This window comes from Pipra filicauda, unplaced genomic scaffold, assembly GCF_003945595.2.
Source record: "Pipra filicauda isolate LSUMZ 115617 unplaced genomic scaffold, ASM394559v2 scaffold489_size442543_pilon, whole genome shotgun sequence".
NCBI lineage: Eukaryota > Metazoa > Chordata > Aves > Passeriformes > Pipridae > Pipra > Pipra filicauda.
This window is the reverse complement of record NW_024104630.1, coordinates 125,078-142,997: the sequence shown is the minus strand read 5'-3', so window position 1 is coordinate 142,997 and position 17,920 is coordinate 125,078. Positions and strand designations below refer to the sequence as shown.

Genomic DNA, 17,920 nt, shown 5'->3' with positions numbered 1-17,920 from the left:
ATCAACTCAAAGTAGAATAAATCTGTTAGTGAAAGAGGAGGGATAGGTGATGCTTGCTGGAGGCACCTGTGACAAAGCAACTGTAGTTCAGAAAATTAATATTGTAGTGGAAATTAGGATTTCAACCAAATCAGAACATAAAAATTGGATGTACAGCTTATCCTCCCTGTAGGAATGCCTGCATTTCCATGAATGCCTTACATTCAAGTGCACAAACCTACAACTTTGCTCCAGCTACTGTGGTTTTTGGGTAACATATTTGTGTGTCCTCTGTAAGTCATTTGTATTTCAGAGTCTTCTATGCAGGTAACCCCTAAAATTTGTTGCAATTACTCAGTTGCTTCAGACACACTGTCAGTGCAAGGACCTTAGAAAGCTCAACTCCTGTAACAATTTATAGGTGTCTATTAAGCCAACACCACACACAATTAGCAGTTTTAAGAGTATTGACATGCAGGACAAAATAACACAAATTTCTGTTGACCCATATGGGGGGGGAGGGGGAAAGGTATTTCCACAGCCAGGGTAAAGAAATGGGCTTCCTTGAGTTCTAGCCTGAGCAGAAAAGTAAGTTTTCTTGTAGCCAGTGTAAACAAGGGGTAACAGTAGGGTTTGCTATATACTATACTGTAGGGTACAGTTTTATGCTGGCAGGATCATACACTCGATGGCAAAATTTTTCCATGCTGGATTCCTAAAATTCTGTAAAAACTATTAAGTCCCTCATTTTCAAGGAGACACTGTCTCCATTTTCTTGCCTGTCAGGGCTGTCAGATGTCTGATTACTCAGCTACAGGGTGGGCTGCCAGCTGTCAGCAGGTATCAATCTCCCTAAAAACGAAACTGAGGGTTGAAATACTGTCCCTGAGGCCCACAGCATCCCATAACCATGCTGTCAGTGAGTTGCTTATTTCTGACATATAAAAGCATTGGAACTAGACTCGTCTGGCCTAAGGCATATTATTCCCTTATGTTTCTACAGCCTTTATCAAAATTTGAAGATTGTTTTCTTCCCTTGCTCTTCTTGGGCTAATATTAGCCCTAATTTTTTCAGCATTTTCCTTTTGGGTCATCATTTCCTGATAATTTTTTGAAATTTTATTTCTCCTGCATCTTTCAAGGACCATTTCCCACAGCATGTGCAAACACAGCTGTAACTGCAAGGACTTGTTACCCTGTCACAGAAGAAATTACTGTCAGTCTGTCATGACTTACTCTTGTCAACCTCCAGCTGTTTTTTGCAAGAGTTTTTGCTCCGTTCTAGGGATCAACAAAGTGTGTCTCATAAAACCAGTTTTTCAACAGAGTAGAACAGATTATCACCCAGAGAACGTTTTTTGTGCATGAATGTAACAGCAACACACAGAAGAAACAAATACAACATACAGTATTAGGCTAAATCTGATTTTTCCTGCTCTTGAGAGCATGGAGTTGGTTTCATATTGGCTTCAGCTTTGAATTCCCCTTTGCTTTAGTGACCTGAAGACCAAATGACTACTTTAGAAAATGACTGTGTTGACAGTTGGTAAAAATTTGTTTATATGAAGCTTATGGATTTGTTTGAGCTGTTTTGAACTACAAAGCCTGGTTTTGAAAGGGATGCCTTTTTTTTTTTCTCCCTTGGATATAAAAGCTAACATACCTCTAAGCAAGATCATAAATGCTGATGGGTTTTGGTTCATGGAGAGCTACACAAAGAGTTAACTTCTGTCTAGAATATGCTTTCTACAGAGGTTTTGAAGACTCTGTCTAGATCTTCATATTTCTGTCAGTGTTGGATGTAAAAAGTAATTATTTTATAGCCTGTATTGCAATCTTTGTGTGTTCAGTCATCACCTCTCTCTGAAGACAGAAACTGTTAAAAAATGTTTAATAGAATAAAAATTTGCCTTTAGCAGTTTAGCTTTGTATCGCTTTCTTTGTCACCTCTCCCATGGATCTCATGAAGGAATAATACACTCAACCTGTGCCAGAGGAATACACCTGAGAGCCAGTGCTGGAGCTTTTATGTGCCTGGGAAGCCAAACATACCACTGTGATGTAGTGAGATTCATTACAGTGCCAAGCATTCGCAAGAAAGTAAACTAGAAAAGCATTAACATAAAGAAAATTTAGTGTAGGACAGTAAAACATCATCGTAAATGAAATGTAATGTAAGGTGAGAATTCTTTCATTCCTTATGACTCTTGACAGGAATGCCTGCTCTTGGAGACCTTTTAATTTGTGAAGTATTTGATTTTCAGAATATTTAACAGAGAGTGTAAAACTCATGATCCATTTTTTTTATGTGTAGGAGAGGAGTAAGACCATTTCAGAGAGAAAATGGCTTTGGTGAGGAGGTCAATGCAGAGAATGTTCTGCTTTCTGCAGTACCTGACACTTGCAGCTCTTGGGCCCAGCCCAACCCTCCTGCACTTAGATCAGTCCTTGTACTTCAGGCTACAAACAGGATGATAATCGTGACATGACTGAATTGTTCTTAAAGCTACTGGTTGTGTAAAACTGCAGTGAATTCTAGTTCTGAGCTTTTGCTGGTAGGCAGCACTGCCTCAGTAGTGGGGGGGAGGAGGAAATTCTGTATTCTGTATTAAATAACAGTGAAGAAAACATACAACAAAAATGTAACAAACACAGATTGGATCTAATTCCAACAGTTTTTCAAAGCTAAATGTACTTAGCTATTTTGAACAGTTAATTTAATGACAACCCCAGAAGGCCTTCAAATCTAGTAAGAATAAAGCACCACAACAGGGGGAGAAGAAAAAAGGTCCAGTGAGGTAGAGGTCAACAATCTTCAACAATGTATTGATACATGAACATGCTTCCACCAAGCCAAAGCTGTGCTGCTTGTACAGGGACCTCACATGGGAGTCATCAGCTGCTCTGCACTGCTAGTGGGCATTCCTGTATGTAAATGGCATTGTGTTGCTGTCAATTAACATCCTTAAGGCCACCATCTCAGGACATCAGGCTATTGATGCAAATCCTTCTACTGTGAGAATAACCTGATTATTTACAGCAGACATAGAATGTTGGAATGGGCTGATATATATTTTAATTTTTATTCAAATTTGCTCAAATACATTAAATTAATGTATTTGATGCCAGCACTATGTAAAGGTGAAGATGAGTTAAAAAAATAAGCACAGTGCCATGCAAACAGAGGGATATATTCTGTCAGCTATATATATATCCATTGTAATATTAGTACATTTTAATACTCACCATTTTATTAGGAAACTGCAGTGTACTATAGACCCTGAATCACTGGATTTAATTGACATAAGCAGGACTGACACTCTCCCTGCTCTTATCTCACTTGAAAGGTTAAGTTGAAAGGTTAAGTTTTACCATGAGGTTTTGCAAAGGAGATGTTCCTACCATAATGTCAGAAAGGAACAGTCATACGTCTTTCCCATGTCTGACAAAAATCTTTTAAATCTTGTGTTAGCCAGACACTAGTTAAAATACATAAATTTTCCTTTGAGTGTAGATTGGGACATACTTGGTTGAAGAAATATCATTCCTCCTATCCTTATGAATTTCTTATTTCGGAGGAGGGACCCTGACCTTGTATCCAATGGGCTGGTGCTGTATTACAAAACACCATCAGTAAAAAGAGTAGAAAGTCTCCTTTTTTTTTCACTGGCCTTACTCTATGCAGTAAAGATTCCTCATTTCTTTCTTACTCCAGAATCAATCAAATATTGCCTTTCAGATACAGATTTCTTGTGTGTGCACTAGCATTTGTACCAAGCTCTCCTTTCCTTTTCTATAAGGATCCCTCTGGTAAGGTAAGTATAAGTGATGTGTCTTCATGAAACTTGTAGTTTACTCCTGTGTTAAATGCAGTGCTTTGGGGAAAAAAAAAGGCGAAACGCATTTATATACATTGAAACACATAACACTTATCTGAATTTCACAAGAAGGAAGGTAAGTTGAATTTTTGGTCCTCTTTGAACCTATTTCCCTAATTTTTCAAATGATTTATGCTCTACTGTTTTCAAGAATATTGCTGAGGGAAATGCCTAGAGACTACACGTAGGAATTGTCTTGACAGACAATACAGATCTATTTTGCATCAGTGCAAGGATGGAAAAAGCCAAAACCGTTGTCTCTGGATAACTACTTTTTCATCTTTGCAAGAAAGATTTGTATTTGCTTGATAATTTAAAATGTCCTGAAGTTTTGTAAAATTACCATTAGGGGAAAATTTAATGTAATTTTGCCTAGGTAAAAAGATCCAGTGACTTTTACAAAATGACAGGAGCAAATTAAAAACACGTGGAGTTCTTCACACTATGTTTGCTCATTCTTTTTTGGCTCCTCTTACAAAAAGTCTCACTGGAAGCTGAATATGCTGTAGGCTTGCATAAGTTAGAGCAGCTCTAATGTTCTTCTAATTTATGATTGTTGTCATGGGCTGATTCCCCAGAGCATAGTGAATTCTGCTCCTCAGCTTGCTGTTATCACTGATAATACAATATCAGCAGAACAAGGAGAAAAGAAAATAATAAATCAGGTATTTAACACAGTGTAAATCTGACGTAGGGTATAACTCAGGTGGTACCTACCTTCCAGATTCAGAGTCACCACTGCTGTGTCATCCTCCAGTCCCTCAATCACCTCACACTTGTACCTTCCGTAGTCCTCCAGCATTATGTTTGTGATTACAAGGGAGGCATCATTCTCACTGCTCTCCCTCAGGAACACCCTCCCGTGGTAGCTCCCGTAGCTCTTCCTGTGGTGCCCCATGGCCACAAAAACATCCAGTTCCTTGAGGTAATCATAGGTGAGTTTGGTCCACTTGACCCGGATTTTGTGGGCTTCTGAGCCAGCTGTTGATGTGTGTTCATGGTAGAATTTACATGGCAGTGTGATATTGCCACCCCGATGAGAGAAGATTTTGGCTTGTTCTGCTACCACAAGTAGACGGGGTCCATTTTCTGCTGGGATTCAAGGAGAAGAACAAGGGAAAACACCCCCCCCCCAAGAATTAGTTTTCCTTTTACAAAATGGCTGTGATCAATGCCATAACAATCATCAGCTATGTTATACATTAGGTCTGCAGGGTCATTAGGTCTGGAGTAATTTTCTACCTATGCAGTAGAAGCGTGGGTAAACCAGTTGTAAATAATTATTTACTTAGCTGCAAATATGTCTGTGCCCACCCCACACAGGCAGAGGCCATCCTATACACCCCACAGTCATGAAGATGTGTAAATATATTTACAGAGTTGTATAGCTGATGGATGAATGTCATCATCCATAAAAGGCTCCACACAAGCTTTCTGTGTTTTCCTGTGGGTTGTTCAAGAACTGTGTCTCAATGCTGTATATTTTTTTTCATTATTTAATTTTTCTCCATGGACTCAGCTTATTCAGGCAACAGCATATAAACCTCCTCACAGTCTGGGATGCAGTGAATCCCACTCACAAATCAGAAAAACCATCACAGTACCAAACAACACTATTTATATTGATGAAAAGTGTCAGCATAATTCTTAAATAAATATTTTAGACATTTTCTATTTGTATTTTATTCTAACTCTTGAGCATGATTTCCTCTTCTGACCAGAGTAAGGAAGTTCAGTTTATCTTCAAATGTAAAATCTGATCCTCTGTTGCTCACTTTCTTCATCATCTCAACTTGGTTTTTCCTCATCTGTTTTTTCTGATTTCCTTCCTACTCATCACTATTTTATCTCTGATATTTTGATCTCACTTTTCACACAAACCTGTATTTAACTGTCTGGCTCTGGCTCTTCTTCTCACCCCAGACTTCCTGCTTTCCTTCTCCCTACTAGGTCACTACAGCAGATGTTGCTCTGTGAAATTATTACACTTATGACAGTCAGCTGGAGCAGGTGCTCGCTTCCAATCCTGAGTCTCTGGGGTTTTTACAGGGAAAACTCTGGGAAATGCAGATTTCATGTGGCAGTCAGCAGAAGTGTCCAAAAGTGGGAACTTTTGGTAACTCTTGCCTTTCAACTCATGCAAAGTTTGCAAAACTGATTCAGCAAGCTCAGTGATGCTGTTGGTGTTGCTGCCCTCGACCACTGAGACATTGACTGAAACCAGCAATGAATCAGCTCACTGGGGAAACAGTCTGCGTTAACAGGTTGTGAAGAAAGACTTTGCAATCCCCCATGTGCCTTCAGCAAGTAACTATAACTGCTTAGAAATGTGATTCCCGGCTCTGATGTTCAGTCTGGCTCTCTCTAAATTCAGGAAAAAACATTTGGGATAAGCTCCCAGAAGCAGAGGCCACTGAGAGGATGATCCTGTGAAGGCCAGCAGCAATTTTCTGCTGGTGTGTCCACAGCTGCAGGGGTTAAAGGGAGATGTTCACATCTGTAGTTCATAAGTATCTCCAGACAGTCCCAGGCTTCTGAGCCTTGTTGACAGGTCTGCAGCTGAATAATATATTCACCTAAATTGCAGCCTCAGATGGATTTCAGTCCCTGTCCACACTAACTACACCAAGTAGCAGAGGGGACACCAGGGTAATGCAGTATTTTACGGTTATACAAACACATTCAGGAGTGATAATTGTAAAGACAATCTTTCTGTGTCCAAATGTGCACCTGCTTAAGGAAAAGCAGGTATGCCAAAGGTATAGCTCTTTGTCAGGAGGTGCTGTGTCAGGAGCATTTCTATTGCCTGTGTGGGACAAGGCCCCAGCTTCCTCAAGAATGAACAAGCTGGAGCACTGAAAGGTGTTTTACCAGGATGAGTGGCCTTCCTGCCTAGTGAAAAATCATTGCTGCAGAGCAGATCCCCTGCAGCCACATATAACTGGTGTTCTTTCCCACTGCCTTTCTTCCCAGAGGCTTAGGACTGCTCCAATAACCCATCTTCCCCCTTTCAGAGGAAAGCATTCAAGGAGAGAGGTGAGAAGCAAGGCACCATGGAAAGTGTTACCAACAGTTTCCACAGGAGGAGGAGAAGGAGAAAAGTGAAGACAGCCAGCACAGTTTTTCTGTGAATTTTCCTGTTTCCTTGGGGACAAAGACATTCCACAGACTCCTGTACACCTTGGGAGGAGAAATGTTATGCTTTGGGTTGCTTATTACCGAGAAATCTGAATAAGAGCTCAACCATGTCGGGTCTTTCATACTGGAATGGTCAAGTTAATACATATTAGCAGGAGGGAGAGTCTGACTCAGGCTGCTAATGCGCTGTCTTTCTAACAACAGCTCTCCTCTGCCAGCAAGGCATGGAGATCTGCCAAGAGCACTGTCATCTCTGATTCCATTGTCAGCATCCTAACGGGGTGGTGTTTCCCAGCTCTTCTGGCCCTTTGCAGCAGCCATTACCTGATGACAACCTGGGAAAGGAGAGGGAAACCCGGCTTTTCTCATTGCAGATCATCTCTCAAGTCCCTGGAGACTCCAAGGGAGATGCAACACTTGAAATATGCCTGCGCCCTCGAGTGTTCTAAAAGCCAGTTCTTTTTTACACAAAATGAGATGATGTGCCCTTCTGGCAGAAAATTATATTGCTGCTGCTCCCAGATGTAGGAGGTGAGGAAGAATCTCTGGCTTTCGAGGCAAAGAAAATATCAGACTGGGGAATGATGCATAGCTTCTGTTTGGGCTAGAGGATACGCAAACAGCAGGGATTCAGGATTAAAAATGAGATGACTGGGGTTTGGCAAGAGGCCAAGAGGTCTTTACTGTGCCGTAGCCAGTCAGAAGCAGGGCCAAATTGACCTAACTGCACATTTTTGGGGGTGTGGCAAAAAGAATGGTCTCGGTCTTCCTGGAGTTGATGAATTAAAAAAAAACCAAAACATCAAATCACAACAAACCAAAGACAGAGCAAACCAGAATCTCTTAATTTACAATATGTTTAGCACTCTGGATGCAGCTCTCTGGCTTACTGCTGTGAAAGTCAGCTCAAATGAGTAATGACTCCTACTTCCTGGGATCCTTAATACAATGAGAACTGATTTGTTGTGATCTGGTCATGGAAGATGGAGTTAACACTTTTTTGAAGGGTTGTCAGAGTAGCTCCCTGACTGATTTCCTCATGGTGCTTCTGACAAGTCTCTGCCTCCTGAATAAAATTATTTTTGCTTCTAAATGGCAGGAATATCTAAACAAAGACAACAAGAAGGAAAGGCATGGGACACGTGAGTGTTGTCACAGAGTCTAGCATGTCACTTGAGGAAGATAACAGTTCTTTTTCCCTAGAAGTAGCATCAGAGAATTTATAAGGTGAATGGCCAAACAACTGTAAGCTCTGAAAACCCCAAATTAAAGAGGTTTTAACCTCTTTAACAGGAGCTGTCTGCAACAGGATGGTTTGGATCCTTGCTGGAGACAAGGCAGATCACTGGCTTGGCCACTTCAGAGCCTCAGAGGGTGGACAAACGGTCCTATGAAACTTCCAGCTGCTCCTTCTCTGGGGAACCAGAGGTGGCAACAGCCTGGTGATTGGCTCTGGTTTCAGATCCAAGGGCAGAAGCAGGATGAGAAAGGTTTCCCAGGTTGGGCTTTCACCCTTCCAGGCATATTTTGCATTGTAAGACAGGCAATAACTAAGCTGTTAAAACAGGACTAGGCACCACTGGTGACTAATTTGCTGTATTTTTTCCACTCCTGCTTCCCTACTATGGATTCTGACAGGCTGTGGCCTTTAGTTAATTCTTGTGGTGCAATTAGATGGATGACGAAGGCAGCATAATCCAGACACAGCCAAGCCAGCTAAAAGAGAGCTTGTCCAAGCTGTAGAAGATGTCCAGCTGTGCAGGATAACACGCAACTCTGGGAGCTGCTTTCCCAGGGAAAAACTGTGTCCCACAGATGAAAAGTTACTTAAAAACTTCCTTTGTAACTCAGTGGTGCCAAATCAAACAGGTATATACTGCAGGTGAATGGGTATCTTACAGCCTTAAGTAATGAGGCACTGCAGCAGCAAACTGTCCACCTGTTCTATCCTCTCCCTTTCTATTTCCTTGGCTTATTGGTTTAGTTCCAAATTTTAGTGCTGGACTCAAGTTTAAGATATTTTTTTTTGTCTTTTCAGTAGTGACTTTTGGGTTGTGCCAGGTTTTTTTATTATTGTTTGAGCGGGTTGGTTTTGTTTTGGGTTTGGGTTTTTCTTTGCCGTGCAGTTTTCTTCTTTTTCCTTTTTTAATTTTTCCCTCTTAACTGGCTTCTGTACTCAAGAAGGATAGCAAGCCAGGTTTGTAAGGCCAAGAACACAGTGTGGGGCAGAGGGAATGGGTCACACCACAACCCTTGGCAAATAGCCTTATCCACTTTATCCACCAGTAATGTCCACAAGCTTATGCTGACCTGGCTACGCAACTTGATTATTCCCACATTTTAATGGAACAACTTAAAAAGTGGTAGTAGAGAACAAGACACGTATTTTTACAGGGGAAAAAAAAATCATAAGGTCACATCATAGATGTGTTTTGTCAGATAATGTATTGCCTAAAGGCTCCCACTGTTAGCAAGCCCTTAGGTTGATAATATTGTTTGCCATTCTACTTTAAATAAACACAGAGTTGTTTCTTGCTTTCCTGTGGTGTTACCAGGGTCTTGAGCATAACTCTCACGCTAAAATATCCTCACTCTTCCCATAGCACTGGCATCTTGTGATCCTAACATGCTTACGTAACAGCCATAAATAATTTATGTGATAACAATAATTCCCACTTGCTATAATATCTAAAGAAAGCGTATTATTGATATTGTTGTATATGGATCTATTATTCAGAGAATCCTGAGGGAGGAACATGAGGAAGAATTACACACACACTTTTTTCCACATACTTCTCGCACATTTTTTCTATCTGTGTTTTAACTAACTAACTTTTTACTGTTGTTTTTGGGAAAAAAAATGTAAGAACTTTTGTATATCATCTGTAAAACTAGTAAAAGTTGTTCTTTTTTGGCTCAAGGATTAATGTCATTTTGATTGTGCCATGAGAAAAAAAACCCCAGGCTCCAAATTCCATATTCTTACCTCTAATCTGACAGGACAGAATACTCCCTACACATTCCTTTTAAGTTTAATTGGTAAGAGAGATATTAGATCAATCTTAGTTAAAAACTTCAGTTTCCAAATAATAGTACAGCTAAAAATACCTGTTTTATAAATGGCGGAGAAGAAATCTGTCTTTATAACAAAGACATTACAAGATTGAGACAAAACATTTTTTAGCAGATTCCACCTACTCAATTTGAGTAACAAGTTGGGGGAAACTGTTAAAGAGGCCATATTAACTCAAGTTTATGTTTCTGGGAGACCTAAGAGCACATAAACCCATCAGGGAAATAACAAACTTCAGCTCCTCTAAATTATTGCCTCTAATAAAATTTAAGTATGTTTTGCTTTGGTATAGATAAATTTCATGAAGATCAGGGCTCATAGAGCAGAACAGAACAGAAATCATGATAATGTCTCTGCACAGGAGTAAATCTTCAGGGGTGGCATTAAGGCTGACAAAACCAAAATATTACGCATAAACGCTGAGGAGGTTTTCCAGTTCTTTAATTAACTTTAAATTTTATATATATATATATATAAAAAATATGGAATTAGACTGATGAAACAAGTAAAGGTAAATTAATAATTTAAATTTATGCTTCATGTAAATAGTTTTGCTGCTGTAATAATATTTTACAACCCAAATATCCTGATACCTATTGCTTAAGGTCTGATCCTGAACGTGCAATCCTGAATGCCTTTAATAAAATCGCTATGAAAATAGGAGGTGAGGCTGCTCTTTGCTGTCATTTCTATCACCTGCTGGTGCAACAGATCACAATCTGTAGAGCAAAACATGATGTGTGGATGTCAAAGGAGCAGCTCAGTTACAAGAAGAGAAAGCACAATGGATCATGGTGTTACCTAAACTGTCCTGAATGGCAACAAAACTATGAAGAAATTTTAAGTGGAAAAGATAAAGGCAAGAAAATGGAAAGAAATGACAGACAAAATCATTGAAAAAAGGAAAAATGCAGAAATCTGGGCCAAAGGAAGGAAGCCTAAAGGAAAGTGGAAAAGCATAAAACTTGGGAAGACAAGAATTAGTGTAAGAGGTCATTTTAATAGTGCATTTAATCTCTTATCATGTTTTTTTTTTGGCTAGTCTAGAAAGTCTGTGAAGCTTCTTTCTCTCTGCTGGTGCTGGCCTGTTTTGTAAAAAGGGAAGTGGGCTCATTATAATGCAGAACAAGTTAATCAATTGTTTTTCCTTTTTTATTGATTAATTGATTTACCTTTTTGTTTGTGTGTGTGTGTGTGTTTTGGGATTGTTTGTTTCAATAGGGTGGTATTAGAAAGTTTTCCATCCATTCCACGTGGGCACATTTTTTTGGTGTGTGCAGAGGTCTTGATAGGCAAAGGGATGCATTCTTGTGTCTCAAAGGTAAAGAAATGCTGCATAATACAAATGTCTCATATCCAGAGAAAAGCTAAAATTTTAAATGTTGATCCTTCTCAAACCAAACTTTGTGTTCTCATCGCCGCCCTTTCTTGTTGTATTTCTAAAACCTGAAAAAACTGGAGTAATTTCTAGGCTCTGGCTCGCCTCAGGTAATTAACTTAGCAATTAGTGCAATGTCTTGGTCAACTTTGCTTATGTTGCAGAGCAGCTACACACAGAAGGAATGCTCTTATCTGTGAAGGGTATTCTGCCTCTTTGGGTAATTGGTCAGCAAGTGGCACCGTGAATAGTTTAGGGAGATACACAAAGTAAGCACTGGGAAGAGTTGTCCTCTCTCAAGGGTCACAGAGTCCTTCAAAAATCTTGTCTTCAAAAGAAAATATGAGTCTCTAATCGCACTGATATGCTTAGAGCAGTGTTTTCTTGTTGTGGGCATTTAAGTAGCTAGGGGATACTTTAATCCCATTTTTTCATTCACCGAACGATTTCTTCATTTATAATTATGACTTTTTATAAAGAGTGGAACTGGTATCCCCCTAAGGCACACAGAGTTTTTCTGGGGTGAGGGGAACAACACATCTTCTTTAAATTCAGTACTCTCACTTTTTTATCTAAAAAAAGTGAAACTAGAATGATTTTTTTATGCAGACAAACTACCAGAGGAAGGGGATATGGTCAGGCAGCCTGGGGTAACAGAGCAGCCTGACCAAAACCGTGAAATCCACCACTGGCTTCAGCAAGGAAAATAAAGTCACAGGTGAGGTAAAATGCACCTTAAGATATTTTTATAAACTTTGTCCTCAGTATTGGAATAAAACCAAAGAAGAAGATAGAAACAAAGCAATTGGGCCAGAGGAAATGAACTGAAAGGAATGTTGTGAAAAGTTGGGAGGTAAAACAATACAGTCTATGAAATAGTTCATTCTGACTCACAAATGCTAAGTTTGAGAGAGATGGGAGGAGTTTTTAACAGTAATGGAGAGACAGCAAATTGGGGTAAGTAGACCTGGTGGTAGAGGTATGACCTCATCTGTCACTTTGAGACACTTCTACATGGTAGTAAAATAACAAATACATGTAAGAAAAGTAATTCAACTATTAACAATTTGATTAGTCCGACCTTAACAGCATACAGGGCCTTAGAACAATCTTTGAAGGGAAATTGTTGAAGAACAGATACAAAGTACTAGAAAGAGGGATAAAATGCAGTAGATACTTACCAAGGGGTGTCAGACTAGTTTGATATCAGTTATATACTAAAAATAAATGTATAAGTCCAGGGAAATGTGATATATCAATTGCCTGCAGCTCAGGGTGATAATGGACAATACATGAAAAAGGCCAGTGGACTGTCTCCTGTATAATATCTGAGTCTTTAATATTTCCACTAATTTTACCTTAAAAATAATTGTGACTATTGAATTAATTAAATTTTCACATAGCATATTAAACAACACTGAAGGGAAGGGAGTGGATATTTAGAAAGTCCGAAGAAAGAAGGGTGAAAAAAGTATGATAACATTTAACACGAAATGTATAGTCTAGATTTTTAAGCCCCAGTATGAAGACTTGTTGATATAAAGCTTCTACTTGTTAGTTGCAAGTGACAGTGAGGGACATTGACTGCTAAATACTGTCTATCACAAGAGATTACTAACCAGCATTGCAGTGCAGGTGGGAAGAATGCAAATTTGATCCAAGGTCTGAAGAACAATGCATTGTTATCCGAAAAACAAAAATACTAAAGGTAGCCAAAGATTTTATTTGGAATAAAATCCTGGCTGGGTGCACCCAAGGAATATGAACCAGTGCAGAGATGAACTGCTAACATTTTCAGGTTACCTTATCAAATTATAATTGTAATCTGGAGGTTATACATTTAGAGAAGAATTTGAAAAAGTATACTCAAATGATAGCTGTGAGGATATGATGTTATTAATATTTTAAAGTGAACATCAAAGAAGACAAAGCGTTATTTGAAGCTAAAGAACAACAGTAGGGAAGCATAAGGCTATACAATAAACGTGGAGAATTAGGAGAGTATTTTTCATACCAGAAAAGCTGGGTGCAGTCAGGAGATCTGAATCAACCTTTTTTATGAAATTAAACTTAGCCTGCAGGAGATTACATGAGGTAAAGAATGGGGAATATAAGAGAGTTTCCTTCACTGCCTCCAGAAATCTCTTTGATTTCTATGTAGGAATTAACTACAGAACATTCACCCACATCTTTTGTAATTCCAAGGTATTCCCAGGCATGCAATCCAGGAGGAGACTAGCTACACATCTCTTGGATTTCAGATGAGGAGAGGGATGCCAGACTTGTTAATGTGATAAAAAATACCTTCTGTATGAAGCTACAACACATATGTTCCACAGTGTTCCCTGAACTCCAGCCCATTTCCAGGTGTAGAATATTGTGTTTATGCAGCATTGGGGAGGGAGGAATCCCAGCCCTGATGGAATTCCACAATGCAGAGAGGAATAACAAAAATTACATGTGAAAATGGCAAGTCCCAGGCAGCTTTATTCTCTCTGATTTGTGGTCTGTGTATTTCAGAGCCTGAACTCGATGATGTACAAAGCTTATGGTAGAGCCCAAATTTAAGGCTTTATCCAGCTTTCCTTGTAAGAAGAAACTCCTGAGGTACAGGTGAGTTTCCACAGACCGGGAGAAAGGTCCATCTTGAAACTTCTGTCAGTTTTGAACTATTTGGCACTTGCATTGTACACATGCTGAAGAGTTACTGATAAGTGAATGTATGACTTGTGAATTACACTGAACTGCTGACTAGTCCACTAAGTTAACCCTCCAAAAGAGATAAAGTTCAGAGAAGAGAAGCTGCATTATACAAAGGAAAGGCAAAATGTATGTTTATTAGAGATTGATGTCTAATTTGAAATTTGCCCTGGGGGTCAAATGTTCATCATCTCACAACAGTTGTATGTCTTCATTTTGATCTAACACATTCATTTGACCTTCATCCTGAGAGTTTACTCAGAGGGAAGGCAGCTCCTTTTTATTCCTTGTTTGACCTTGACAATGCCAGCGCTTATTTTAATAAGTGCAGGGTAGCTTTAACTTCTATGACTCTCCTGTGAACTTTTAAATGCTCAGCCTTCCCCAGTAACCTGCTTGACCTTGGTAATTCATATTTCCACAAACACTCAAATAACAAAATTTGCCAGCTGTTGAGAGAAAGAATCAAATTTTGAAGAGAGAGGGAGTGGGGGGAACAATAATTCTGTGCTTCTTAATTTTGCAGAATTTATTTAAACCAGCCCTGAGAAACACAGGAGTGAAAGCAGGAAAATCCTATTCATTCTGCCTGTCCTAACAGCATAAACCCCTTATTTTTTCTTATAGAGGATGACCCTCAGTGACTGAAGCTGGGACTTTAAAAAACAGCTGCATTTTGCTGCAGACTCAAATCCTGCCACAGCTATAAGCTCTGGGATTCAAACATGAACCTAACAGGATTGTGCAGGAGGCCAGGATAATATTTAGTGTGAATTAAAGGTATGAGGAAAGGCACATTTCTATTGGGGTAAGTTACTTTTTTTTTTCTGGTTTAAATTGTGAAAATATGATCTCAAATGTGCTGAGCCTTTTTAAATAATACACAGCAATAAATTTCTGTACTGTGAAGAACTATGTATGGTAGATGCCTTAAAATCAAACCTACTTCACAATAAACTTAAGTATTTCAACCCACTGCAGTTCCTTGTTACTTTAGGATACATGTTTTTTGCATTTGTCTTAAATCATGCTGTACTTTACTCACTAATATTTGCAAGGTTTTGACTAAGTGCTATTAAACAGTGCAATTTTCATTTTTTTTACTTTCCTTAGGAGCAAAAATAATGCAATAGTACCAGAAAAGAAAAGGCTTGGTCATCAGCAATAATAATACTTAAAAAACAGTGTGGCAGCATAAAAAAATAATAAATAATGAATCATTAAGCATATTATTCTGTCTCCCTCAACAACATGAAGATACTGGTATTTTCTCATGTGTTTCCTTACCTTGAATGTGAACAACTCGTTCATGCTCCAGACTGGACTTGTCAGGATGAGGTTCAGCCCAGCAGACAGAAATCAGCACCAGAAAAAGTAGATTCTTCATCTTTAAAGCCAAAAGAATCTTCTTCACTGTAAGGGCATCACATAAGGGGAGGCTTGTGAATTTTTGGAAACCTTTGCAGTGTTGCACTGCACAATTTCTTAGAGCAGTGATCTTATGAGGGTTTGTAACGTATTTAACCCACTCAGCTAAGAATGTTAGAACATCTGCTAATTTTTTGGGTGTGAAGGTTAGACTTTTTATTGTGGATTTTAATCAAATGAAACTGGCAATCCATATTTAACTCTGCCTGTGCAGAAATACAGCACAAAAAAATGAGAGTGCACAGACAAATATTCCTAAACCAAACGCCTTGCAAGACCATACCTGAGCAGTATCTGTGTTTCAAAACAGATTCTGGTGTACTTTTGCTTTTCCAGACCTACTCTAGACCTGGTCTGAACATACAATTAAAACAATCAAAGCTGTATCACTGTATCTATATCCACTGCATGATGCAATTTGCTGGTGATAGACTTTCAAGATTAAAACAACCTTCTTGTAGGATTTGGCATTTCAATCAAGGCTGCAATTTAACTTAACTGTCAGGGTGGCAAGGTTGCTTGAACTAAGTAGTAAAATGACAAAACATTTATTAGGCTGACTAGAAAGATCCATTTTATTTCAGATCCATTTACCATCTTAAAAGATGCCTAAATTACACAATGAAATGTTTGAAACCATGCACAAAGTTGGGTTAGGTTAGTGTTGTATATGCTGCCACTGCAGTTGCCCTGATTGATTTCTCATTCATTTCTACCTAGAATGCTGACGCACTAACTTAGCGTGCCAGGTAGGGTCTCTGCAGTCAGCAGAGCTCAGCGCTGCAGGGAAAATCTCTGCCAGCCTCTGAGAAGTAATTAGGCAAATGAAGACCTGATATAGAAAAGGAGGCATAAAATACAAGAGGTTGGTTTTATGTAGAGGGTTTGGACTGCTGTGTGTTTTATAGCTATACGTTTCATTACTCTTATTTCTTGAAATAAAAGAGAGCTATTTCCCAACTTTGCCTTTCAAGAGACTAGGGTTTTTTTTCCCCCAATCATCAGATAATGGCAGCATTATTAATATACTTTCTAATGCAGAGATAATTCCCCCCCCCATTTTCTCTATCAGATTTAGAAACACATAAAATGCGCAGGGTACTCAGCCAAAACCGGGTTCAAGGTGTGAGCTTCACAAACAGTCCCTGTCCCCAGACAGACACAAGCAGTGAATTGTTTCAAGTCTAGATCCAAATACTGTAATATGAACCAACCCCTACTACAGACTGAAATGCAGAAATGTCATTGCCATTTTTTTCATATCAGAACATGCCTATTACTTGCCTGCCCTTCCATTTCTTCAAAACCAGTTTGGGAGGGAGATCAAAGCCAATTCAGCATCCCTTAATCCTTTCTGTGGAGTGTCTAGAGGCAGCACAAGTGCTGCCTGCACACTGTTTTCCAGGTAGTCCACGCTCAGTAACTTAAGGCCACTCCCTCTTTCCTGGAAAGCTTGAGAGGCTGGTGACCTCCATTCTGGAGAGCAAGGACATATGTGGCTCCCTCTAGAGCACACCAGAACGAGCCTGGGCTGTCTGAAGGGTCACACAAAGGCAGTTGGGTGTTCCTCCTGCACTAGGGACTGCTGGCCTGGCTGCTTGGGAGGGCAGGACATGCTGGGGTAAAGACACACTGCTCTGTCACTCACAAACCCCATACCAGCCACACGTGCATTTCCTCCAAGAGTCAAAAATGCTTTGGGTTTGGGGTCTATGTTTTTTGGCTGTTGACTAATATCTATCTAATTTACCTATCTAATTCTTTCTCTCCTGGGCCCAGTGAGTAGGAGCAAAGCCCACAGGGGCTCTGCAAAACTGCTCTGGGAGAGCTTTAACTGTTCATTAACACTTGGCTTCTACCTCTCACCATAAACCTGCTCTTTTCTGTGGCAGTAGTGAAAAGAAATAGTCACATAACCACATTATATGACCTTTCTTGGGAACGGCATCCCCATCTCCACCAAGCTCTAAATGCACAGGGAGTGAAGTTCTGTTGAGGAGTAAGATTTGCCTTCTGGTTACATGGATGGAGAAATCCACATATGCCTCCCTTCCTTGTCAAAGTCTCCCTCATGGGGGAAATTCCTCCATGTAGCACCATCAGGGGGTGATTGTCAGAACAAATAGTTTCAGGTTGAGTGTGATGCACTGAGGGCAACAGGATATACCTTTCAGTGATATCTGCCTTCAAGGAAATACCCTGTTACTCTACAGAGTTTATGTGACAGCATCACACAGGCAGGATGAGAGATAGGTCAGTGATGACTTGAAGATCTGTTTTTCCTTTTCCTCAAATATCCTAGATGCAGCTGGACAGTTTTATACCATTCATGCCACAGACATGGAC

The 17,920-nt window shown here is 39.6% G+C and overlaps 1 protein-coding gene across 1 annotated transcript in view; it reads right to left on the bottom strand.

Annotated features, from left to right (window-relative positions):
• Positions 1–17,920, bottom strand: part of HAPLN1 (hyaluronan and proteoglycan link protein 1) — a 56,205-nt gene that overhangs the window by 12,206 nt on the left and 26,079 nt on the right. The window contains exons 2-3 of the mRNA XM_039386518.1: positions 15,434–15,559; positions 4,575–4,949 (exon numbers count right to left, since the gene is read on the bottom strand). Coding sequence (XP_039242452.1) covers positions 4,575–4,949; positions 15,434–15,533 — 475 coding nt within the window. The 5' untranslated portion in view covers positions 15,534–15,559. The remainder of the gene's footprint in view (positions 1–4,574; positions 4,950–15,433; positions 15,560–17,920) is intronic.